General features: G+C 36.1%; 1 protein-coding gene across 16 annotated transcripts in view; it reads right to left on the reverse strand.

Moving 5' to 3' along the window:
* Window positions 1–27,134, reverse strand: part of ATP8B4 (ATPase phospholipid transporting 8B4 (putative)) — a 333,420-nt gene that overhangs the window by 61,798 nt on the left and 244,488 nt on the right. For all 16 annotated transcript variants that reach the window (XR_010151382.1, XM_063794140.1, XM_063794142.1 and 13 more), the window contains 6 exons: window positions 22,706–22,871; window positions 19,806–19,994; window positions 12,094–12,209; window positions 8,966–9,130; window positions 7,559–7,670; window positions 5,655–5,760 (listed from right to left, as the gene is read on the reverse strand). Coding sequence is in view for 15 of the 16 variants with exons in the window: in XM_063794140.1 (XP_063650210.1) it covers window positions 5,655–5,760; window positions 7,559–7,670; window positions 8,966–9,130; window positions 12,094–12,209; window positions 19,806–19,994; window positions 22,706–22,871 (854 nt within the window). In the remaining variant the exon portion in view is untranslated. The remainder of the gene's footprint in view (window positions 1–5,654; window positions 5,761–7,558; window positions 7,671–8,965; window positions 9,131–12,093; window positions 12,210–19,805; window positions 19,995–22,705; window positions 22,872–27,134) is intronic.

Consider the following 27,134-nt stretch of genomic DNA (forward strand, 5'->3'; position numbering starts at 1 on the left):
TTAACCGTAAAGACACCTATAGACTGAAAGTAAAGGTATAGAAAAAGATATTCCTCACAAACAGAAACCAAAAGCAAACAGGAGTAGCTATACTTATATCAGATACAAGACACTTTAAGCCAAAAATAGTAAAAAGAGCCAAAATTATCATTTTATAATGATAAACGGATCAGTTCAGTAAGAGGATATTACAATAAGAGGATATTACAATTCTAAATATATATTCACCTAACACTGAAGTACCCAGATTATAAAGCAGATATCATTAGATCTAAAGGGAGAAGTAGACTCCAATACAATAATAATGAGGGACTTCAACAGTACATTCTCAGCATTAAATAAATCATTTAGACAGATAATCAACAAAGAACATTAGATTTAAACTGGACTTTAGATCAAATGGACTGAACAGACATCCACAGGACATTTTATCCAACACTTGCAGAATACACATTCTTCTCACCAGCACATGAAACATTCTCCAGTATAGATCATAAGTTAGGCCTCAAAATCAGTCTCAACGAATTTTTGAAAATTGAAGTCATATCAAGTATCTTCTCAGACCACAATGGAATGAAACTAGAAATCAATACCAAAAGGAACTTAGAAACAATACACTACATGAAAATTAAACATGTTCCTGAATGAATACTGGGCCAATGAAAAAAGTAAGATGAAAATGAAAAGATTTCCTCAAACATATGAAAATGGAAACAAAACATACCAAAACCTATGGAATACAGCAAAAGCACTGCTAAGAGAGAATTTTATAGCAATAAATGCCTACATCAAAAAAGTAAAAAGATTTTAAATAAGCAATATAATGAAATGACTGAAAGAACCCGAAAAGCAAGAACAAAACTCAAAATTAGTAGGAGGTAAAAGATAATAAAGATCAGAGCATATGTAAATAAAATAGACTAAAAAATACAAAGGATCAATGAAATGAAAACTTGGTTTTTTTGAAAAGATGAACAAAGTTAATAAACTTTTAGCTAGACTAACCAAGAAAAAAAGAGAGAGGATCCAAATAAACAAAATCAGGAATGAAAACAAAGACATTACAACTTATGCCACAGAAATATATAAGATCAAGACTTTAAGAACAACTATATGCTAACTAACAGGAAAACCTAGAAGAAATGGATAAATTTCTGGACACATGCAAACTTCTAAGATTGAATCAGGAAGAAACGGAAAATCTGAACATACCAAAAGCCAATAATGAGATTGAGTCTGCAATAAAAAGTCTCCCAACAAAGAAAAACCCAGAATTGGATGACTTCACTACCAGATTCTACCAAACATGTAAAGAAGAATTACTATAAATTATCCTTAAGTATACCAAAAAACTGAAGAGAAGGGAATTCTCCCTAACTTGTTCTACAAGGCCAGCATTACCCTCATACCAAAATCAGAGAAGAACACAACAAAAAAAGAAAACTACAGATCAATATCTCTGATGAACATAGACATAAATATTCTCAACAAAAAAGTAACAAACTAAGTCCAACAGTAGGCTTGAGTGTGGTGGCTCCATGCCTTGTTCTGCCATGTTTCCCAGGCTAGTCTCAAACTCCTGGGCTCAAATGATCCTCCTGTGGGAAGCGGAGGCAGGCAGATCATTTGAGCACAGGAATATGAAAACAGCCTAGGAAACATGGCAAAACTCTATCTCTACAAAAAATACAAAAATTAGTTGGGTGTGGTGGTGGCTTATACCTGTAGTCCCCACTACTCAGGACGCTGAAGTGGGAGGATCACTTGAGCCCCGGAGGTCAATGCTGCAGTGAGCTATGATTGCACCACTGCAGTGAAAGCCAGGTGACAGAGCACCTGGCTTTTTTTTTTTTTTTTTGGTCTCAAAAAAAAAAAATTCCTACAACAGATCAAAAATATAATACACCACGATCAAGTGAAATTTATCCCAGGAATGCTAGCGTGGTTCAACATACGTAATAAATATGATACATCACGTCAACAAAATGAAGGACAAAAACCATATAGTTATCTCAATCGATGCAGAAAAATCATTTGATAAAATTCAACATCCCTTCATAAAAACTCTCAACAAACTAGGTGTAGATGGAACACAACTCAACATAATACAATCCATATATGACACCCACAGCTAACATCATACTGAATGAGGAAGAGTTGAAACCCTTTTTTCTAAGAACTGGAACAAGACAAGGATGCTCACTTTTACCACTCCTATTCAACATAACTGAAATTCCTAGTCAGAGCAATCAGGAAAGAGAAAAAAATAGAAGCCATCCAAATTGAAAAATAGAAGTCAAATTGTTCCTGTTTGCAAGCAACATGATCTTACATTCAGAAAAAATTCAAATGATTCCACCAAAAACTCTTAGAACTGATAACCAAATTCAGTAAAGTTTCAGGATACAAAATCAAGATACAAAATCAGTAGTGTTTCTATACACCAATAATGAAGTACCTGAGAAAGTACCTGAGAAAGAAAGCAATCCCATTTACAATAGCTGTAAAAAAATAAAATACTTAAGGATAAATTTAACCAAGGAGGTGAAAAACCTCCACAAGGAAAACTACAAAACACCAGTGAAAGAAATTGGAGAGGGCACAAACAAATGAAAAGACATTCCATGCTCATGGATTGGAAGAATTAATATTGTTAAAATTATCATACTATGTTATTTTTCACAGAAATGGAAAAAAAATTCCTAACATTCATATGGAACCAAAAAAGAGCCCAAATAGCCAAAGCAATCCTGACCAAAAAGAACAAAGCTGGAGGCATCACACTACCTGACTACAAAATATATCACAAGACTAAAGTAACCAAAACAGCATGGTATTGGTATAAAACAGACACATAGGCCAATGGAACAGAATACAGAACCCAGAAATAAATCCAAACATTTACAGTCAATGGATTTTTGACAAAGACACTAAGTACACACACTAGAGAACAGACATCCTCTTCAATAAGTAGTGATGGGAAAGCTGAATATCCATACGCAGAAGAATGAAACTGGACCCCTAACTCTCACCATATACAAAAATTAACTCAATATGAATTAAAGACTTAAACATAATCCCCAAAATGATATAACTACTAGAAGATAACATAGGGAAAACAACTTCCAGACACTGGTCTCTAGGCAATGATTTTACGGCTAAGACCTCAAAAGCACAGGCAACAAAAACATAGGCAAGTGAGACTACATGAAATGAAAAAGCTTCTGCACAGCAAAGGAAACAATCAACAGACTGAAGAGACAGTCTGTTGAAAGGCAGAAAGCATTTGCAAAGTATTCATCTAACAAGGGAGTAATATCTGGAATATACAAGGAACTCAATTAAAACAGTAAGAAAACAATCCCATTAAAAAGCAAAGAACATGAATAGACATTTCTCAAAATAAGACACACAAATAGCCAACTTATATATGAAAAATGCTCAACATCATTAATTATCAGAGACATGCAAATCAAAACTACAATGAGATGTGATTTTATTTCAGCTAGAATAGCTACTATTAAATAAATAAATTAATAAATAACAGATGCTGGTAAAGGGAGCTATTACACTTTGTTGGTGAGAATGTAAATTAGTACAGCCACTAGAGAAAACACTATGGAGATTTCTCCAAAAACTAAAAATAGAACTACCATATAATCTAACAATCCCAGTACTGGGTATTTATTCAAAGAAAATGAAATTACTATATCAAAGGGATATCTGCACCCCATGTTTACTGTAGCACTACTCATAATATCAAATATATATGAAATCAACCCAAGTGTCCATAAATGGATGAATCAATAAAGAAAATGTGGTGTATACACATACAATGGAATACTATTCAACCATCAAAAAAGAATGAAATCCTACCATTTTAAGCAACATGAATGGAACCAGGGGTTCCATGTTAAGTCAAATAAGGCACAGAATGACAAGTTTCACATGTTCTCACTCCTATGCGAAAACTAAAAAAGTTGATCTCATAGAGAGTAGAATGATAGATACCAGACACTAGGAAGGTTGTATGGGTGGGAATGTGGGGGATGAAGAGAGGTTGGTTAATTAGTACAAACGTATAGTTAGATGGAAGGAATAAATTATAAAGTTCAACAGCAGAGTATGGTGGCTATAGTTAGCAACCATGTATTGTATATTTCAAGTTAGCCAGAAGAGAGGACTTTCTTTCCCAACACAAAGAAATGATAAAGACTCAAAGTGATGGATATCCTAAATACACTGACTTGAACATTATACATTCTATCCATATAATAAAATATCACATGTGCCCCCAAAATATGTATAAATATTGTATATCAATTTAAAGAGTCAATCCAAAAATCAAAAGGTAAAGAATCTACTTTTAAAATTTTAATTGATTATTAAATAAGTTACTAATATTTCCCCAACTGACTCTATGGGGTCTATCATTAAAATTATACCAATAATAATATTTAAATTATATTAGTAGTAGCTAATTAAATTTCCCAATTTTTATTTGGCAAAGACATGTGCAGTATTTAGTCATAGTTTCTAACCAGCACGATATAGCAGGTTTGTTTTTTTTTTTTAACTGCAGGTAAAACCGAGAGGCTGGGAGATTCGTGTACAAGTACCATCAAGTAGTGGTGCTGACTTTTAAGACTTCCTTTTTTTAAAGTTCAGGAAGAATAGTTTAATGACAGAGACATATTTGGGAAGCCACAGAGCTCTACTATTATATTGAAGGAAGGTTAGCTCCCCATCTAGAATGGAGCAAGCGATAAGTAATTTGCATCTGTGTCATCATTCTGCTTGGCCAGTGTCTAAGTGAGCTGAGCTTAGAGAAGCTACTACAAGCAGCAAGCAAGCAAAAATTGTTATAAGACAGTATTTTTTAAGTTCTAGGAAAATATTTTTGTAGATTTTTAAACGTTCTTCTCCAAATAAAGTAACAAGAAATAAGGAAATGAAACAAATTGGTACATCTTAAGAAATATTATTTCTCAAACTTTAATGTCTGTCCACTGCTACCTCCAATTTCAGCACTTATGTATTTTCTGGTACTGTGCAGTAGTTACACAAATCTCACAGTATTTTATTTCACATAAACAGTATATATCTGGGTTCAATAGTAACTACATCAAAATATCTACTTTCTTTAATGCTGAAAGACTCTATTCCATCTTTATATGCTGTTTACAGCTGTTTTCCAAACTTATCTGATCATAAGCTTCATCTAGGTGCTTATTAAATACAAATACAAAGTCCCATATCCCATTCCGTGTAGATTCTTAATTTGTAGGTCAGAATGAAGCTAGGGCATTGGTATTTTTAAGAAGTATCTCATGATACTGATCACTCATCACCACGCAAGAGTTAGCAGGTACTAACCAAAGCACAATTTCAAAGGACAACTCAACATAGCTGATTTGAAATTCTTTTCTAAAAATAGTTGAGAGGCCTGAAGACAATAATTCATTACTGATATCAGCTTCATCTCAGTTTGTCACCAAAATGAAAGGAAGTTTAGGAAACATGCACAAAGAACTTTATACTAAGTTAAGACCACAGGAAACTATAGCATAGCTTTTCACTTTCTCAACTCTCTGATCTTTTTTCCCTCCCTCCCTCTCGTCCTTCCATCCTTTCCTCCTTCCTTCAACACCTACCTGAGTTCTTCTCTCACTTCCACAGCATTATTCCCTGCTATCACAAACACATCATTCATGTCATCAGTCAGCATGTTGCAGGCATAACCGATGTTGATGGCAGTTTCTAACACAAAATAAAGCCCAAGTCAGTTAAAATGTTACTTAATAACCTAAGTCCATTTTTAATGAAAGTTTTGAGGGCTTAGCTGTATTTTCTTAAAGCCTACAGGGGGCTGATGTCAGAGAGAGCACAACAGGTGATAAAATACAAGCAGTGCAGAGGGAAATTCAAAGACCTGGGTTTCAGGATCAAATTCCCTACTTGCTAAACCCATGCACAAGTAGCAACACTAACGAATGTGCAGCCTTCTCATCTAGTTTTCAGAAAAACCTTTTCATTCCCAAATTAGCACTCATGACAATAAGATCTTGTGACATAATATGTACAAATATAAAACCTTTGACCAGAAGTCTGAATACTGTCTTGGGAGAGATAAACTACTAAACTTAGCCAATATTTAATTCTGAAATGGAAGACAATTTGAAGAAAAAACTCACAAAATGTTCAGTTGAATGACAAAAAAAAATGCTCTTATGAAATTTTTATAGTTCTCTCACACACAACATTGCCATTTTCCCATTAAATATATGGAAATTTGGAATTTGACTATCATCTCAAAAACCACCCAGCACTGTTCTCCTAGAGAACTGGAGAATCAGATGGTGTTGGGTAATTCTTCCTCTAATTTTATAGAAATGGAACCTAAGATAATCAGATAACTCCTTCTATCTAATAGAGTTATTTGATTGTCTCTAACTGTATAGAATAATTATACTCTAGCTAATTCTATGGAATCATTAGTTTTGTCCTAAATTAAGGAAGGTAATTGATAAAATCTCATCATATACCTTGTATAAACCACAGAAATTAAAGCTAAATAATAGTAAACTCATGGATATTAGTAATAATAGAATGGCTGTAACTGACCAAAATCAAACTCTAGAGAGTTTCTACCTAGTAACACACTGGAGTGCTCAACTTTCTACTGTTTATTTTTTGTGATCAATGATTTGGATAAAGATGCAGAGAATTGATGCATCACATCTGCAGATCCCCTAATGCTATAAAAAATACCTAATAAGTAGATAGAATTTTAACATAGGTGTATGCCAGTTAATTGAATATTTTTCGTTTACTAATAGCCAAGCATAAAATCATTTTTGTTTTAACCATTACTGCTAGCAATAGATCAAAAATATGTTGGTCCCCTTTTCTTTCATAGGAAACACAGTAGAACATGATGATTCACTAACGATTTGGCATTTTGTCAAGCCTGAAGGTCAATGAATTCTCACTGTACCTTGTATAGACAGTCCTGGAATTCAGCCAGGTTGCACTGTTAAGCTGTAGTAGTTATTAAAATACCAAAATATTTCTATAAATGGTTGATAAACAGCTGTTTCCCTGAGCTTCTTCAAAGTGTTCCCATCACCCTGACACTTCCCCTAAGATCCTTCAAATTCCCCACCATCAAGAAACTAAAGGAGTAACCCAAGGTCTCCAATATCCTGCTTTAGTTCTGTGCCAATATCTGTCCTGACTGGGGACAGTGTTCATATAAACCAATTGTTAAACATTTTTAATACCATTTTTGCCTCTAGGTGTAATGATTATATTCAAGAGGCAATTGGACCGAAACTTAACTGACTCCAGCTTATACTATGGAAGGCATTTTGTTAGTTTGGTTTGTTTTAAAATAGATTCTTGCAATACATTAACTTCCTCTTCTCTATTTCAAGTCTTTCCTATGTGGAAGATTGGGTGAATATTTAATTAATTAACCTTTCTGGTTAATTAAAATTTTGTGATATAAGTCATCTCCCCATTTTCAAAATATCATCAACATCCATTTTCAAGTTACCTTGTTTGTCTCCTGTTAGGACCCAGATCTTAATATTGGCTAGTGATAAACTTGTAACTGTTTCAATAACACCCTCCTGTAACTTATCTTCTACAGCAGTGGCACCTAGTAGCTTTATTGAAAAAGAGAGAAAAGTTTATGTTAATGCATGCAAACAATATCTATAACATCTATGGATTTCACTCACAGATTCTGGAGGCCAAAGAATATTAATTGAAGACAGAAATTATGATACATTGATATAGCAGGCATCCTATTTTGTGTGAAAGTGGATTGGGAAGGACTCCAGAAGGAAGTTCCCAAATCAAGCCAACTTAGCAGAGATCTTGGGACTTATTATTTACTTGAAGGGGCTGATATGCTCAGATAACATGTTAGCGTGAGCAGTAGGAAGCCATTTGGACTTAAGAACTCCCCAGCTGCTTCCCCACTTATATCAACAGTGGAGGAGTCCAAAGAATAGCCTTCATCCCATAGTCAGGAAGCTGATCACAAAAAGTCTAGTCATTCTTCTACATTAACAAACCAGCAGATGCCATAAACTAAAGTGAAAGTTCCTGCATGATTTTTCCTTTTCCTTTCTTTCTTTTTTCTTTTGAGATGGAGTCTTCCTCTGTCGCCCAGGCTGGAGTGCAGTGGCGCGATCTCGGCTCACTGCAAGCTCCACCTCCCGGGTTCACACCATTCTCCTGCCTCAGCCTCCCAAGTAGTTGGGACTACAGGCGCCCGCCACCGCACCCGGCTAATTTTTTGTATTTTTAGTAGAGACGGGGTTTCACCATGCTAGCCAGGATGGTCTCCATCTCCGGACCTCGTGATCCGCCCACCTCGGCCTCCTGAAGTGCTGGGATTACAGGCGTGAGCCACCGCGCCCTGCCACGATTTTTCATCAAAAGTTGAGCAAAGCATACTCTCTAGTACCTCACAGTGGGTGAGGTATTCCTGGCCACTGGGGCTTCAGGTAAGAGTGGTTTTTAGAATAGACCATGCTCTGGATAGCACAGATATCATCAGAATCTCATGGCTTAGGATGGTTTAGAGCTGTAGCCCCATTCTTCACAGCAAATTTCTCTGCTCTAAAAAGGTGGGTAATAAAACAAGGAGAAAAGTAAAAATCCCATAACATCAAGGACCATCAGAGGTTGACAAACAATAGGTAGCCTACTATCTTCTACTCTTGGGAAGCTTCCAATTGCATAAGCTACTGCTAATAGAAATACAATTCTAGGCTCTCTAGGACCATACGTGGAAAACTCAAAGCCAACATATAAAGCATGATTCAGTGATTGAAAGAGAAACATCTGCTGTGTGCAAGATGATTTAGCCAATGGCTTATTCCTATGCTAAATCTCTAAACACATACTATCTTTCCTGTAAACACAAACCATCATGCTTCTAAACTCATACCATCAAATCTCTTTCAATTTCTTCATATAGCCCAGCTATTCGTTCATCCCTCTCTTCTGTGGCAGCATTCGCATCTTCAAGCATCTTATGCCACTCTTTAAAGTACTTGTCATCCAGGTCTCTGTATGCGATGGCCAAGGTCCGAAGGCCTTCCCCTGCAAATTCCTGCCAGAGATGACATAGACTCATGAACCATCAAAGAAACAATAAGCACAGAAATAACAACAACAAAAATAATTGGTAAGAAAATTTTCACTCAAATTCATTTTGTACCAAGAGCACTGCTTGGCTATCCTTACTCTCAACTTTTTAATCTCCTCAGAAATGGGAGATAATGTGTTTATTTTCCGTTTTATTTCTATGAGGTTAAAACATGCAGGGGAGCAAGTCTTCCCCCTAAACACAGCTGAAAAGCCTGCTGAAGTGTCCTAGTTGAGAGGTGATCAATGACACCCATGACTTGAGATATTCATTTATGGCAACATATATTTGTTTCCAATCTGTCCTTGACGGAAGGAAGCATTTCTGGCCATGAGAGGGACCCAGTGTGTTTTATGGACCTCAGCTTTCAGTGAAGAGGAAAGGACCCTTAGAGAAGCCATAGTCCTGAAATCAAAGGCAGGAGGCTCTCCCCAGGAACCACAACATGACATCACACCAAAGTCTTGTCACATTCCCCCTAGTGATATGCCTATGCCTAAAATTGAGTCCTACTTTTGCATATGCTTGAAAATTTTCATAATAAAAAGCTAAAAGTAAATAATAAATGAAGAAATAGATGTTAAATAGTCAGATATTAGAAGTTTAAGCATATTACTTAAGGTTATAACAATAACCTCTAGGGCAAAACGGGAGAGAAAGGAAGAAAAGCTAATATAAGTGGTTGCTTCTGGGAAGCAGGACTAAATATGGAGGCTGACCTTCACTCTTCATTATAGACTCCTCCGTGAAACTTTTTATTTTTTGCTATATTAAAGTTTTATCTTAATAATAACAAATTGTTGGGAATTTTAAAGATACCATTATCAAGTCAGCTTAGTGCAAAAAAGGTATTATTTTTTAGAAGCTATAGTCTATGAAGTTAGTACTAAATTAGTCAAACTGATTGGGGAAGCATACTCTTCCTTTTTCCTGTATCGTGACAATCTCAAACACCTTTGGTGCTTTATCCTAATAGTAGGGGAAAAGAAAAAGAGGAGACTGGTGTTTGCTAAGTGTCTCACACAGCCATAGTAACTAGAAACATATGTAGATTGCTTTGGGGGAAATGCTCAAAAACTCCCATTCCGCTTGTGCTTCCAGTGGTCATTTTATGGGCCTCTACACTGCAAGTAAAGCATTTTTATGGCCATTTCTGCTCCTTTGGGTATTGCCACTGAGTATGTCTCCTCTGTGGTGTTTTGGCGTATGGTACACATAGAGGTTTATAATCAGGCGTAGGTTAAACTGTGAGATATTGTAATTAGGTAAATAGAAAAGTCAATGCATACTGCAATGAGATGGTTTACCCCAGACAGATATTGAGAAAAATTATCCAAATTTATATAGTAGGCAGTTGGTAGCACTTCGGATATTGGAATCACATTTTGCAAGCCCTGCCTTTCAAGACCACAACTGGATCCCCTACTGATCTGAAAATCTAGTTACTGTCTTGTAATGATCTTTTGTCCTCTTAATTCACACAAGCACTTTTTTGCCTTTAACTTGCAACCCCACTGGGCATTACCACTGCCTTCCTCTCTGTTCTGCACAACAGTGAATGAACAATAAGATGACATTACAAAAGGAAACAGATGATTTAAATTATTTAATTAGTACATGAAACACAAGTTCAATCCTAAATGAGCATTTTATTAAGGTCTTTTCCTATCATTAAACAATTCGAAATCAGTAATTAAACAAACATTTAAGACCTCAGAATCTAGAAGTCAAAATGAATAAAGTGAATGAAGCAAAGAGCAAGTTAAATTTATATTACCTGAAAAAAAATTATTTTGCAGAGAAATGTAAAAAGACCAAATTAGGTTTCCTACAGTTTAGTATTAAAGGAGAATGTATGAAAAACCAGGGCCTTGGTGTTTGAGTAACGGCAAAAAGTCAGACACTTATGATTCCAGTGTTGTGTTCATTAAAAAAAATTTAAAAGACCATGCTGGCCTCCTGGAAAAGATTAAAAGAAAATCAATTCTCTATTGGAAAGACAAAAAACAATAGCTATGTTTATAACCAATGTTACTAAACCATCATTTTTAAAATTTAAAGTGAGGCAGAGGATTTTTTTTATTTGTTTATTTGCTTTTTAAAGATTCAGGGAATGTTTTGCATTAAATATAGGGTCTGACAAAGAACATGAATACTCAATAATATCTTAAAGGAAAGAAACCAATGAGAAAATGACAGTTTTGACCAGATGCCCTTAAATGGAACCATAGACAAATATTTGAGACACACTTGAATCTCAGGTTTAAAACAAGTAATGCTCATATTAATTCCCATTCCCTTACTTTTTGGCATTTAACAAAAAAGTGCCAAAAATCACTCTTACTTCCTTCAGAAAGCTTTTGGAAAGAAATTATGCTGGTCTCAGAATATACAAGTTTGGTGTCTGAGGGTAGTGACTCATCATGATTTATGACCTGAATAAAAAGACCCTTAGAGGAGAAAGTGTGCACCAGAGACTATTTTCCTCTCACAATCTAAACACAACTCTAAACTTTCCCTAGAGGTAATCATAAGATATTCCACTGGTGCCAAACACATCAGAACCCAAGGAAAAGGAGCTCTCTGTCTCCTCTTTCCAAAACTAGTCCAGTCTTCCAAGAGGAGCAACATGAAGCTGCAGGGGAGTTACAGCAGGTTCCCTAGACGCCCACATTCTGTGGCTACTACTCAGTTGCTGTGTGTTCCTCCACCTGTAGAGACTGACTGGACTTCCAACGGGGCAGAAAGGGGGGTGGTCCTTGTGCCAATTCCCAGACAATCATTGGCACAGCTTCCTGTGGAACCATTCTCCAGATGCTTTCTATTTCAGTAGTCAAATCATTTAGCTGCTATTTTTTTTAAACAAGACCTAACCATAGGAGATGGCAAAAGGGCCATTGTGCTAACCTTAAGACGGAGGCACTTACACTGAGGTGGTCTGACGTCAAAGACAAAAGGACTTCATTGGAAGGATGAAGTTTTTCAAACAGAATAGTATCTGCTCCTTTGGAATAAAGCTTTATCTGTCCTTCTGGGTTTCGAACTGAAAAGAAAAAAGTTTGGAAAAGCAGAATATAATCAACGACATACATCAAAATTAGATTCTCCCAGAGCTCCAGCCTGGCAATTTGGAAATGGGCATAATGTTTTAGCCAGTAGTAAGACACTCGGTGCCTTTGGTTAGGTCATTACCTAAGTCACTTGGCTTTATTCTCATTTATTAACTTAAGAAATGCTCCATCTACTGGAATCTTTGATTTCCCAAATTCAGAAACAAGTGTTTTTATTCTGAAGCATATGACCTTCCTGTTTTCCTTGCTTACTATTTCTGAAGGGTTGATACATTTAAATTAAGTCTTCATCTCCATATTAAGGAGAATTGAGAGCTTTATTTGCCTGTCTCCTGGTGTGAAATTCAAGACCTGCTGTTCAAATCAGTATCAGTGCTATGCTAAATCATCTCCATATGCAATTCTAGCCATTCAAAGTCATGGTTTATGCATTTTTTCTTGGCCCTTGCTGACATATTTCTTCATCCCTTTTACTCCGGAAAAGTCCATTAATTCTTGGTGGTTCGTTCTTGGGTAACAATTCTGGCTGAAAACACACTTCACAGAGGGGCTTTTAAAAATAAAGTTTCCACCTCATTCCCACTGGAAATCTATATCAGTAGTACTGTGTTTTTAACCTGCCCCACAGGTTTGAGATTGACAGCCCTTCCTAGGCTACCCTCAACTCCATTCCCACCGACAACCCCCAGCATATTGCTGTTAGACAAAGCTTTCTTTCAAACCACAGAACACTTGGCCTAACTTTTTAGGTTTAGTTGTACAGCTTGACACATAGTAGGCAATTAATAATTATTTGTTGAATGAATGAATGACATGGCTGGATATTTCTTCCCAGAACTGCCTACAACTTAAGACAACTGCCTTTGTCACAACTTCATAATCTGAATACTCTTGCCCTCATAGGCTTCATCAGTTCAGTCAAAGATCATTACATGCTTTCTACTCAATTATCCCATTTATCTACAAAGAGAATGCCTCAAAAAAAGGTTAACATAAATGTTTACTATTAATTACTGTTAATGTAATGCCAAAGAAAATGGCACACAAAATTTAGTGCTTAGTTTAAAAAAATATAAAAACCAAAATACAATGTTACCCTCCCCTCTACCCCAGTCTACACTTATCTATTCTAGTTTCCTCCTGGCTTACATAGATCTAATAACATACCCTGGGAGCTTTTTAGGACTGGGCCTTGTCTAGGTCTTGTCTTCTGTTTTAAGACCCTTGGTTAGCTTGCCTAATTGCCAGAACTCATGCGGGTTTTCTTGTACTCTAGCTCTAACCCCTACATTGGGGAAAAAGAAAGAGAAAAACATATGCAATTTATCTTAATCCTAGGAAAGACTCTCTCTTGATTTTCTTGTACAATAATCCAATTTAATAATTTCCCTTATATTTTCTCCCTTCCAACACCAGAGGTATAAAGGCAAAGGATGAATAACCTACATTTGCCTGTATTTTGTATTCTAGACTAGGACATTAGTTCTCTAACTTATGGTCTCAGGACCTTCTTTATAATTTTTCAATGCTGAGTGAGGATTCTAAAAAGTTTTTTTAAGTGAATGTTATCTATCAATATCCATATTAGAAATTAAAAATGAGAAATTTTATTATATCAGTTTTATAACACTAGTCACTATAATTATTATTATAAATCTAACATATAAGCATAAATAACATTTCTATAAAAAAACTATATTTTCCAAAAAATATTAGTTTGGAGATTGGCATTATTTTACATGATTACAGATCTTTGTAACATCTAGTTTAATAAAAGAGGGTTGGATTCCCATATCTGTTTCTGCATTCGTTCTGTTGTGACATCACATGTCACGTGGCTTCTGCAAAACTCCATGGTATACTCATGAGAAAAAGAATGAAAAAGATAAATAATAGTGATATTATAATGAAAATACTTTTGTCCTTGTGCATCCTCTGAAAAACTCACAAAGCTCCCTAAGATTCCCTGGACCACACATTTAGAATCACTGGTCTGGAAGAATCACAAACTGATTGTGATTTGTGTAAATCCCTTACCATCACTGTATCTCAGTTCCTACATGTGAAAAGGAGATGTTTAAACAATCTAACTTCAAAGGTCCTTTGCAGCAGTACAATTTTCTGATTCAATAAATACTTTCCATCCCTGATACTTTCCCTTAACCTAGTATTTGTCCCTTTAAATTTGATTTTGTGGAAATCCAATTTCATGGAATCCTGCTTATGTTTACTCATTAAACATTTGCTTTAGCAGCAAGTTTTATATCTCTTTTCTTCCAAGCCTTCTGGTCATTTCTGTTCAAAGTTAATTAAATCTAAGTCATTTCAGAAGTTAGTATTTCTTAAATAAACTAAAAAGGACATAGTTTTAAATGGTCAAGATAACATATGGCCAGAACTTGGACAAAGGTTACAGTTTTTAGGTTATAAAATCTTCTCCCAATGCTTTCCATTTAAATATTAGTGTTCTTCAGAGATTTACTCGGGGTCTTTTTTTATCTTCCCATCCTTCATACTGTCCATGGGCAACTGCATCATTTCTATGGCTTCAGGTTCCATCATCAGGCTGTTTTCAAATGTGTATCTCCTGTCCAATCCATCTCTAGCACGCCATTCTGACCTGCACATCCGACTACCAATTGAAAATCTCTTGGATATGCTCAGGCACACCAAACTCATACTGGACATATTACCCTCCTCCAATAATTAGCTACTCCTCTTATATCCCCAGTCTTAGTAATCAGCTTCACCATCCACTCAGTCTCCCAAATCAGAAATCTGGGCATCACTCACAGTTCTCCCTTCACCAACCATACATCTAAGGGAAGCTACGGATTTCTCTTGCCACTTCTCTCTTGCCTAGAAAATCACTTTAACCTAACTGGTTTTACCCGTTCCAGTACCGCTTCCTTCCAGACTCTTCCGTATATTCCAGTTACAGTCATCTTCACGCTGCTGCTTAGAATCCTGCAACAGCTTCCCTCTCCCTTCTATGAAGTTTGGACTCCTTGACATGGCATATAGAGCTTATTAAGAGCTGCACTATCCAGTCTGTTTCACCATGTTCTCTTGGATGCAGCCACATAGAACTACCTTTCAACTTTTCACATTCTCCCTTAGCTTGAAGGCCCTGGAACATAGGGGGAACTTAAATCAATATTTACTTAATTAAGATGAACCAAAATTGTGCACAATTTATTGAAAGCAGAAGCTATGCCTTTGTGACATAAAGGAAAGAAAAAATGTCATAAATGGCTTCCAGTTAGATGCAACAGCAGCACTGTGAAGGGTGGTAAATAATTCTATTTTGCCGTATCGCCGCTGTTCATACATCTACACAGAGAAATGCCTGTCACATGACAGTGTGATTTGTACTTTGATAATCTTGAAAAAGTTTAGAGTTGAGCAACTTTTATCTAAAGATCTCATAAGAGCCTTCCGAGAAGCTTCTTGTAATTTATTCTTCTTTAATGGTTATCTGCCACTTGCCCCTGTTAATAGCTATCTCTGAATTTTATCTCTGTATTTCTATTTACAGAATTAGTAGAATTGGTCCTTCCAAAACTATATAATGTCATTTATATTTTTTACTAATATAGTATATTCTGTTCCCTCTGGAAAAAAATCCTTTATAGAAATCCATTTTTATATAGATACTTCTGACTTAAATCAGGGCTCTTTCTTCAGAATGAAAGTACTACTGGTATTGAAATTATACATTGATGATTTAGTGAATAATGGCTGCCACCCAAAAACGAGGAAGCAGAAGAGGGAGGAGGAGAAAGGGGAGGATCAGCAGCAACAGAAGCAATGCCTGAGCCTTCGCATCAGGGTGTTGTTCCTACAGACCAACCCATGTGACGATCATGAGACCAAGATTGTTTTCTGCCTTGTTATCATGCAAAGACTTTTCTGCCCTGGTAGAGTCCCTCTAAAAATCCTCCTCATTAAAAACCAAACAGAATAAAAATAAATCCAGCAAACCTTCATGCATTCTGTGGTAGAGCACTACCTTTCCTCATATGGGATCCATTAAGGCAAACATCTGATGTTTGTGGTTAGGCTGCGATTTCTCCACAGCCTGTAATGGTGACCAATGCTGAGGAAAAGCCAAACATCTCCCTGTGTAGCAATTTTAGGTTTTTGTCAACACCCTCAGAGCAAAAAGAAACCAACTCTGGGCCAAACCAACATCAATAACACCTCCCCTGAGGCTGTAAATAGAAGATAGCTCCTGCTGATACAACATTAAGCCAACACCTAGAACGGCATGTGTGCTCATCAGTGACACTGGTGATGACTTCCCTGTTGTCAAAACATAAAAATAAAAATAAACATTCTCAGATGTTGTTTGGTTTTTACCTGCTGAGAGCCACCTTTCAAGGCTAGTTTCTAGTAGTTAGAGACCAAAAACCCTACTGTTAACGTATAAACACTTTTTAAATAGTAAGAAATTGATTAAATACAATGAGTAGGATATTCATAACTTACAAAGTGTTGGGTTGAGTAGTATTTCATAAACATTAATAGAAAACTTATCATGTGCCAAGCTCTGTGCTTTGCCTTGGACAGTTTAGGAAGACTAAGGTATAGCAGTTGCCTGAGGTAGCACACAGTTTAATGACTGGGATAGTTGTGAGTGTCATGGGACTAATACCACACTGGTGTTATGAACAAGGCATTCTGGGGAACACAGAAGAATGTGGTTATTTGGAGAATAGAAAAAGAATTGAAAAATGGGTAACATTTGAATTGGACATTACCAGATGAGTAGTAGGGAACATTTCCAAGAAGAGAAGTGGGGGAAAGGAGTATTCAAGACGGGAACAGCATGTCCAAAGGGTATAACAGCAACAGTGCATCCAGGGATGGTGAGGTCTAGTTGAGCTCAAAGTTTTGGAAAGTAGAAGAAAAGTAGATTGAGATCAGATTGCAAATAATTTTGCACGTCATACTAATGACTTTTTCTTTTAAGGTTTGGGAAGCCACCTAGGCTTTTTAAGTAGGGGGTAGTAAAATCAGGCCTATGTTTTAGAAAGAATATCCTGGTGACAGCATAGAGGATTATTTTAACAGCGAATAATTTTGAAGATATTACAATAATACAAGCAAGCAGTGACAAGAATCTTAACTAAGGCAGGGTACTGGGAATTAGGAAAAAAGGACAAAAAACTTTTATGATTAAAAAGGGGTTTATGAGGCCATTTTAATAAATATTATTCTGATGCCTCTGAGGAGAGACTTACAAACAGGGTGACAACAGAATATTCTAGAGATGTTAAGGCCTGAGAGTGGAAGAGAAGGAGATGGATTAGAGAAATGTCTCAAACATCTCTGGGGAAAATAATGGATAGTATTTGAGGATCTATTAGACTAGAGAAGTGGTCCCCAAACTGTGATTCCCTGACCAGTGGCATCAGCATCACCCACAAGCTTGTTAGAAATGCAAATTGGTGGGCCCCACCTCAGACCAGCTAAATCAGAAACTAGAGGCTAGGGCCCAGCAATCTGTATTGTAACAAGCCCTCCTGGTGATGCTGATGGGAGCTAAAGTTTGAGAACCATCAGCCAAGGGGCACAAAAGCTATGGAAAAAAGTGAGTGAGCTATAATAGGGCTTAAAAGACCAGATTTTGGAAAACCTGGGTTCACATATCTGATCTGCCTCTTACCCAACTGTGCCACAAGTTGTGTTACAGCTGTGTGACAATCTTGGGCAAGTTACTTAAAATCTTTGCATTTAGTCTCCTCTTGTCTTAAATGGGACATGCATGTTACATGCAGTTGCAACAATTCAATAAAAGAATTCATTATAAAGTTCATGGACAAGCATACAATGAGACAGGTAACTGTGAATTTTAATACAGATTATAGAAAGAACTATAGTTGTGAGAAAGAAAGTTCCATATTTGACATAAAACTTTAGGTAACAATCCAGTGACAGGACATAACGGAAGCTGAAAATGTGTGTTTGGACTCTAGCAAGAGATTGAAGCTAAACAGCTGTATAAGAAGGTCACAGAATATAAGCAATAGCTACCACCATGTATGTGCTCAAGATCATCCGAGAAGAACACAGGAGCTCAAAAGAGAAAAGGACATCAATATTGAAGAATGGGATGAAGGAGAATAGTCAGCAAAGGAGCTTGAGAAAGAAAACAATGGGACAAGAAGAGAAACAGGAGCCAGAAAGTTTACAGAGACCAAAACAGGAGTGTCAAGAAAACAGGGCCAACAGTCTCAAATACTACTAAGTTTAAAAAAATAGATAGATGAACAGATTAATAAGGAAAAGCCATTGGACTGGGAAGTTACAAGGTTAATGGAAACCTCTGAGAAAGCATTTCTTCTTGAGTATAGGAAGAAGAAACTTAACCCTAATGGGATGAAAAGAGTAAGAAAGGCAAGAAGCAAAAACTGACCTGAGAAATTAATCTGGGATGGAAAGCAGAAAAATATAGTGGCAAAGTCAGTGGACACCAGCATATGAAGAATATCTTTAAGGAAACAGGAGGATAATATAGTTGTGGGCTGAAGGAAGGAGCCAGTAATTGAGAAATTGAAGGCAAAAGCAAGAAGTGAGCAAGCAAGGAGGGATAAGGAATGGGACTGGAAAAACCTTCAGCTTTGAAAAGGAAAAAGAGCAATTGTTTTCTGATGCAGGAGAGTAAATTATTAAAGATACAGCTTAGGGATGAAGGGGGAGGATGGGGAAAAGACTTAATGGTGTGCATTCCTGAGGGCCTTTATTTTCTTAGAGAAATAGGAGATGAATTTAGCTTTCAAGAGTAAAGAATATTGTAGCAGTGTTGAGAACTTGAGGAAATAGCCAAGGTTTAGAATATCTATTGTGAAAATGGAAAAAGGCACTAAATATGAATGAGAGGGACATTGACACAGCACTAAGAGTTAGCATTGAGTCAGGAAAGCACAGATTTGTTGTGGTGCTAAATATAATATTAGGTGGTCCTCCCCAGCAATGGAGGTGGACAGAGAAAATGAATGATAATGAGGAGGCTGAGGACGATGTTCACAACAACTGTCATGTGCCAAGCAATTTAGAAACTCATCTGGAGCCAGTATTGTATAGTGAACAAGTGAATGGGCTATGCAGTCACACTTCCTAGGTCTGAATCCCAGCTATTCTACTTCAAACTATGCGAACCTGGGCAAGTTACTCAACCTTTCTGTGTCTTAGTTTCATTATCTGTTAATGGGTATAAATATAATAGTTCCTACCTTATTAGGATTGTTGGGACAATTGAATAAATTAATTCATGGAGAGCATTTTTGTGGTTTATTTTTAAAATTTTTTTATATTTTTATTGATATATTGAACATACTCATATAAGGCATTTAGAACAGTGCTGGGCACATAATGAGCACTTGATAAATGTTAGTTATATATCACTGCAGTATTGAGGCTAGGTTGAGCAACACAAGAGTTTATACAGAAAGTTTCAAAACTATCACAACCCTCAGCACATAGCCAAAAGTGAAATTAATCCTTGAAAAGCATAACCACAACAGTATGAAAAGATCAAAAATAGTCTTAGCTACCAACCATACCTATGACAGACATCCTTTTTCTGGTGTTGTTGAAATCCAAAAAGGCAAGTAATTGATAAGTAGCCAGTGTTCCCAATTCTTCTATTGTTATGGTCTCTGGGGTCCGGGATTTAAAAATGAACCCAAAATTTCTAGCGGCAGTCACTAGAGCCCCTTCATCAGGTGACTGAACTTGGTAAATCAGCTCTCCTAAAAGGTAAAGAAACAAGTGTATCAATACTGACTAACAGCTAACATTCATAGAGTTCCAATGCCAACTCCAACTCATTATTTAACACCCAACTCAAGCATCAGGTCTAAAAATCTCTCCTGTCCTCAGATCTTTTCTACTCACCAACAGCTCAATCTGGTATCTGTCCTCTGGGATACCATAGGACTCTATGCATATCACTGCTATAGCCCTTGTCATCTTATAGGAAAACATCCATTTCCGAGTCTGCCTCTTCACTGTGCTCAGTTTCTTAGGTTAGAGATCAAACCTTTGTATTTTCTGTGACTAGAGATGTGCCATGAATGTTTTGTAAACTAAAACATTTTAATATATATTAACCCAAATAATCCTCAGGGCAGCCTTTGAGGTAGAGAGATTATTAAAATTATCATTTCCATTTTATACTGGTGGAACCTATGACTGAAAGAGGTTACATGAGTTTGATGAGATCACACAGCTAAAGAGTGATGGAGAGATACTCCAAATTCTACTTCAGTCTGCCACTAATGACCATTTTATGAGAATGCATACAAGAAATCCCTTGAAATGTAAGAAATCAAACCAGGATATTAATACTTGTTACCTGATATTTTGTGTAGTTGGAGTGGGGGTAAGAGGGGAGAGGAGACAAAAAGAATAAAATAAGTTATATGTATATATACATATAGAGAGAGAGAGTTTATAAAACAGCATATATAAAGTAAGCCCTTATATAAAATTATATTTATATGTAAAAATTAATTTGAAAATTAATTAGTTTAATATTTAAAGACTATTAATTAGGCAGAGCTACACCCATATTTCCTGATTTATAGTCATGTCCAAGATAATTGTTAAGTAAACAAGTTGCGTATTAATAGCTATACTATGAGTTCTTTTTGTTAAAAAGAAACAAATCACCTAAATATCTAGAAATATTCTTGAATATATGTATATATTTATGAGCCAGAGGAAAGGGTGAGATGATACACACTAGATGTTACCAGTGGTTACCTCTGTAGGGGTGAGACTGGAGTTCAGGGAAGCTACCATTAGCTTCACCTTTATAAATTTTTGTATTGTATTGTTCCACTTGATACAATAGACATGAATGAATTTTTGAAATTCACAAAAGGAAAAAACTTAAAGCAATTACTTGACCTACCCATGAAATAACATAAGTTCTACTTCTGGTAACATGGTGGAATGGGTGTCAGGACCAATCTCAACTGCTACAAACAACTATAAAAGCATTTTAATATTCTTAAATACATTCATGAACTTGCAAGAAAGTAAGAACTGTTCAGGTCAGAGACTGAGAAAAAGAACACTTAAGGGATTAAAGAAGCACATTAGCCAGAATTTGCCTTGAGGGTGTTTTCTGAACCAGGAGAACTTGATAATTGGTTTTCAATGTCTCTGGGCTTTAATTTAAAAAGCCATAGCCCAGTACCTGTCTAAGGTGAGAGTCCAGTGAAAGATGGCCTCTCAAAACTGGGTCCCCCAAAGACTACTCTCAATATAAGGGTAAACTGGACACCCATGCCCCCTTGAAGAGGGCTTGGAATAAAACTTGCCTAAATAGAACCCTCCTTATAATTGGAAGGGAAAAAAATATCTGCCAAGAATTTATAACCAATCACTGACTCTCATGTAAACTTGCATTCTGAATTCACAATATCTAGGTGGCCTGAAAGAAATCAAGTTGAAACTTTAGTTTAAAATGTTTCTACATTAGAACGTTGAAGCAAATGTAAATCCTTTCTGGAGGAACCAACTGGACCCAAAAAATTTATATAAATTAAGTTCAAAGTAAAATGGTCAGCTCACAGTGAAAAGTATAAAACAACAACAAGTAAAACCTAAGAACCAACAGAAACAATGCAGAATAAGATCTGAAAAAAAAATTAGATATTGGAAGTATCAGAAACAGCACATGCAATATATTTAACAGATTTCAAGAAATAAAATTGAGATATAAAATTAAACAGATTTGAGAAAGAACCAAAGACCTTGTAGGAAGAATTAGTGGGCTGAGGAAAACATATAAATGGAATAGATTAGGTTCAACTAGGGCAAGAAGCCAGTTCACTATACCATTATCTACCTGTCTCACAGCTTCAAAATGTTAAGTGGCCCAACTGGTTTTGTTCTATCCTATGAACCCTGAGTTCCAAACAACCATCTCACAAGTGTGAGGACCTTCTCATAATGGAGCCTAAATAAGACTATTCTAATATCAAGGTCAATTTATCTCTGTTACTGGGAAAATTCATTCTAAGCATATGCCTGAAGGTCATCTGCATCTATTAGATATGCATACTGATAATGAGAGATGTGTGACTCAACCGTATTTCAGTATTTGTCCTGGCTACCCAGAAGCTTACAGTCAAATGTGGTGCCCAATTGTAAGAACGATGTCATCCCTTGACTAGCATATTTGGGTCCTCACTTTTCCATTGTCCTTGTTTCATTTCTTTTTCACTTAAATCTCTCCACATTTTTTCAAAACATATGGGATATAAACTATGTTCTATCTTTAACTTGAAAATCCTTCAAATTTAACATCAGTTTCTGTGTTAAAAAACAAAAACAAAAAACAAGGCTCACTGCTCAAACGCTTAATTTGTAAATCCTTCAAATTTAGTGTCAGTTTCAATTTTAAAAAACAAAAACAAGGTTCACCACTCAGACATAACTTTTCACTTACCTGCGCTATTCTCTTCTGACATTACAGTGTGGCAGAGAGCAAGTAACCTAAGGAATTCATGAACTTTGGGATCACCCATTTTAATGGATTCCATCAGATTGTGGTCAAAGAACTGAAATTCTCTATCCGCTTGAGATTTGACTGAGAAATCCACAGGCTCTTTTTCCTGTAGGAGAACAACAACAACAAAAATAACCATAAACCTCATTCCAATAATTATCTTTTAAAATTCAAAAATAGTTCCCCCAAGTATTTTTAGTGTATTATTTTGCAGCCTCAAATGTCTGGCACTAAAATGGCTGTTTCATCATTACTGTTAAATATAATCTTCTCATTTCAGAACCATGTACCAAAGAAGTGAACTTTCCAAAAGTATATGGGAAAGAAAAATCACAAAACTATATGGGATGGCTGTACAGATCCTCAAATGCTCAATACAACTTCAAAATACAAAAAAGCACAGAAAATGCAAAGTTTTTTCAAAACCTACTTGACGGCAAAACCTGATCTGACTTGAACCCATTTGTGCAGCAATATCTGACCTGGAATGTTATGTATTTAATGATGGCTTCTTAAAGCCTACCTAATACTTGTGAATTAATATTTTCTAATACAAAAACATTAATGTGTTTGATTACAGGTACTTTCTCAGATGTCACTGGAGTTATTGCATAATAAAAGGGCAGACAACACCATATTGTCTTTCTACAACCAGAAAATCCTGAATTTCTAAATATATCTGGCTCCAAAGTTTTTGATATGGAACTGTGAGCCTGTATCTATTTCAGGAGCAAGCCTACAGAAGGTTCCACTCTGAACACTTACATATAAGAGCTTTATCAGCTGCAGAGTCCACATTTCCTCCCCCGGGATTATTGCTAAAGTTTTTATTCTTAAAGACTCCATTAACTTTTGCAATTGATTCTAAAGTTACAAGAGCAGATAGGATTGTAACTACTTTTTTAAAGAGAAACTCCATTAACTTTTGCAATTGATTCTAAAGTTACAAAAGCAGATAGGATTATAACTACTTTTTTAAAGAGAAACAATGCTGTGGGCAATTGCAATTATCTATTCTGTGTCACAAAGCTTGTTAATACCTACAGTAAAATTGGAGCCACATGTAGGTCCTTTGTTCCTTGAAATCAAATTTATTCTAAAATTAATAATACTGAATAAAATAAGAGATATTTATTATCTCTATAATAGGCCCAACATTATGCTAACAGTTTTATATGGAATATTACATATAATCTTCCTAACAATGATGTGTAGTGGATACTACTATTATCCCCGTTTTACAGATGAGAACCTGAGCATTGCCAAGGCCAACCATATATATCCATCAGCCAGGACTCAAACTTAGCCAAAAATCCATGCTTCAAATACTTTGCCATAACAACTCCTTAATATAATTCTGGATTATTTCCCTGCCCCCTTACTAATAAAATAACGGCTGCCATATATCAAGTGTTTACAGTATACTAGCTTCTTTTTTAAGTACTTTTAATGTTTTCAATCAAAGCAATACATGCAAAGAGTTACAAAATCAAATACTACATTAAGGCATATCTAGTAAAGCAAGAGACTCTTCATGCCCCCACCTCCATCACCACAGCCCCAGTCCCACTCCCCAGAGAAAATTACTCTCAAACTTCAGAAGGTACATCAAATGGTTACCCCAAAAACTGTAAATTATGTACATATATTACCATTTCTGGATTTATAAATATTAGACCTTTTCCAAAATCAGACAAAGATTTAAGTCATTTACTTCTCCACTTTCTTTTTCCAAAAATATAGGCATATCCAGTTTAATTTCCTTAATGATTATTTCTGCAACTCTAAGTAACATACAGAAGGCTGTTTTGTTTTGTTTCAGTTCATCAATTATAAACACTCCCTAACTGGTAAGATGAGGTTATTACCCACTCCTCATCTCCTCTTCACTTCTCCCTCCAACCTATTTATTTTTTTTTTTTTTCTATTTCACTATAGAGGTTTAAAACATTTGTGTTCTTTTCTGTAGCCAAACTTAAATACTTCTTATTGGTCTAAAGATTGATTCTAAAAGTTGAAAATGAATAAAAGATATGTACATAAGTCTGTCTTTGAACTATGGTTCACAGCAGAGGAAAATGTGCACTTTGTTATATGGGCCTTCGTGGTGTCACCCACTCAAGGCTGATTGTTTGTCAGGTCTGCTGCTCAGCTGCATCCTGGGATTACTCTCTTGGGCTGGAGTCACTGTTTCCTCACCCCATGCCACTCCCTTTCTTAATTGATTCTCTTGCTTGTAGCATATCTTAAACATATTTCATAAGAAAAAGATCATGGGAGGCAAAAGTTATGAGGCTTTCTGCTTGAAAATGTCTTTATCCTGCCTCACACTTGTCTCATGGTTTGACACAATATCGAATTTTAGGTTGAGAGCCATTTGAAGGGATCACTCCACTGTCCTCTGGCATCTTGTGTTGCTGATGGTAAATCTGATGTTAGTCTGACTTTCATCTTTTGGTAAGTGCCCCACTTCTCTCCTTTAAAAGCTTTAAGTTCCTCTCTTTATCCTTTCTGGTTTGTAATTTTAGAGGTATTGATCTTGTTTCATTCATTGTTTCTGAGTATTCAGGAGACTCTTTCAATTGGAAGATTTGGGGAAGTTCTCTTCTGATATTTCTTTATAATTTTCTCCTCTTCATTATTTTTTGGTTGTTTGTTTGTTTGTTTTTCCATTCTTTCATCTAGAAAACAGTCTTAGTTAAATTTTGGATCTGCCAGTTGACCCTTTATTTTGTCTTTATTCTCTGATGTTCTGAGTCTTTCTTTTCATTCTACTTTCTGGGAGAGTCTCTTGACTTAATCTTCCAGCCCTTCTATTGAATGTTTTGGTTTGTCAAGATTTTTTTTTAAATTTCCAGAAACTCTTTTCTTTTTTTCCTGACTGTGTTCTCTCCAGAGCATCTTGTTCTTGTTTCATGGATGTTATAACTTCCCAAATCTCTGTGCTGATGTTCGAGTTTTCCAATTTATAGTTTATAACTGTTGGTGGGTTCTGTTCTATTTTCTTAATTATCTTAGGTCATATTTTTTACTGCATTTTGGTTTTTATCTCTCACATTTATCACAGAAATGTTCCTAATGTACAGTGACTTGTTACTGCTCAGGCATCTTTAACACCAAGACTGAGCGAACTCTACAAAGGCAGGACTTATTGGCTATCACGTTTCACTTTAGGGTGAATGAGAGAGAAGGTGGTCCTTGTGATTTCAAGCCCCTAAGATCAAGGATGTAGCAGACTTTTCACTAGGGCACAAAAACCCTCATTAGCTGCCCCAATTCTACCCAGAAAATATGTGCTATGTTTATACTGAAGACCTCTTTTTGCAGGGAGGAATTCAATAGACCTTCACATATTCAATTAAGCCTCACAGGGCCAGGACTAGGTAAGACAAGAGACAGGTATAGTTCACAATATTTAAGGAGGCAAACTCCATGTTTTCATTTGTGCATTCAGAAAACATGTATTGAGTGCCCAGTATGTACCAAGCACTTTTCTAGGTGATAGGGATTCAGAAATGAACAAAACAAAAATCTCTAGCCTCATGGATCTTAGACTATCTATGGTTTGACATTTTTCAGCCAACTATTAAGATATTTGAAACACAAAATATGAGTACTTTAACTCTTATGAAAAGACATAAATATTAAAAAGAATATTTTAATAGTAATTCCAGTACTGAACACACATATTGTCCAGAATTTCAGGATATATCAGCCATTCATTGATTAATACACAATACAGTATGCTTTCAAATAGGCAGTGAACATTTATTCATCAAATATTTATCATGCACCTACTGTGGGCCAGGCAATGTTTTGAGTGCTGGGGATAGAATGGTAAACCAAATGCTATTCCTGCCCTCAATGAAATCCAGTCTATTTTGGGACACTGAAAAACAGGCCATATATGGTAAGTGCCATGATAAGGCAAGCACGTTGGACCCGGGGGAAGGAAGAGAGGTGTCAGGAAATATTCCCAAACAAGTAACATCTAAGCCAAAGCTGAAGAGATGAGCAGGAGTTACCCAGATAGAAAGGTAGGCAAATATTGTTTCAAGCCAAGGGTATAATTTGCAAAGGCCTATGTGAGAAAGTGAGTGTGGCAATTAAGTACATAGTTTACAGGCCGTGTAGAACTACCACACAATAGAAACTATAAAGCAACCAGCTGACAGTTTCATGATAGGGTCAAAACTGCCCATATCAATATTAACTTTGAATGCAAATGGTCTACATGCCCCACTTAAAAGGCACACAGAGGCAAACTGGATAAAACAAGAGACCCATCTCACATGTAGCAACACCCACAGGCTCAAAGTAAAAAGTTGGAGAAAGTTCTGTCACACAAATGGAAAACAGAAAAGACCAA

This window comes from Pan troglodytes, chromosome 16, assembly GCF_028858775.2.
Source record: "Pan troglodytes isolate AG18354 chromosome 16, NHGRI_mPanTro3-v2.0_pri, whole genome shotgun sequence".
NCBI classification, from domain to species: domain Eukaryota; kingdom Metazoa; phylum Chordata; class Mammalia; order Primates; family Hominidae; genus Pan; species Pan troglodytes.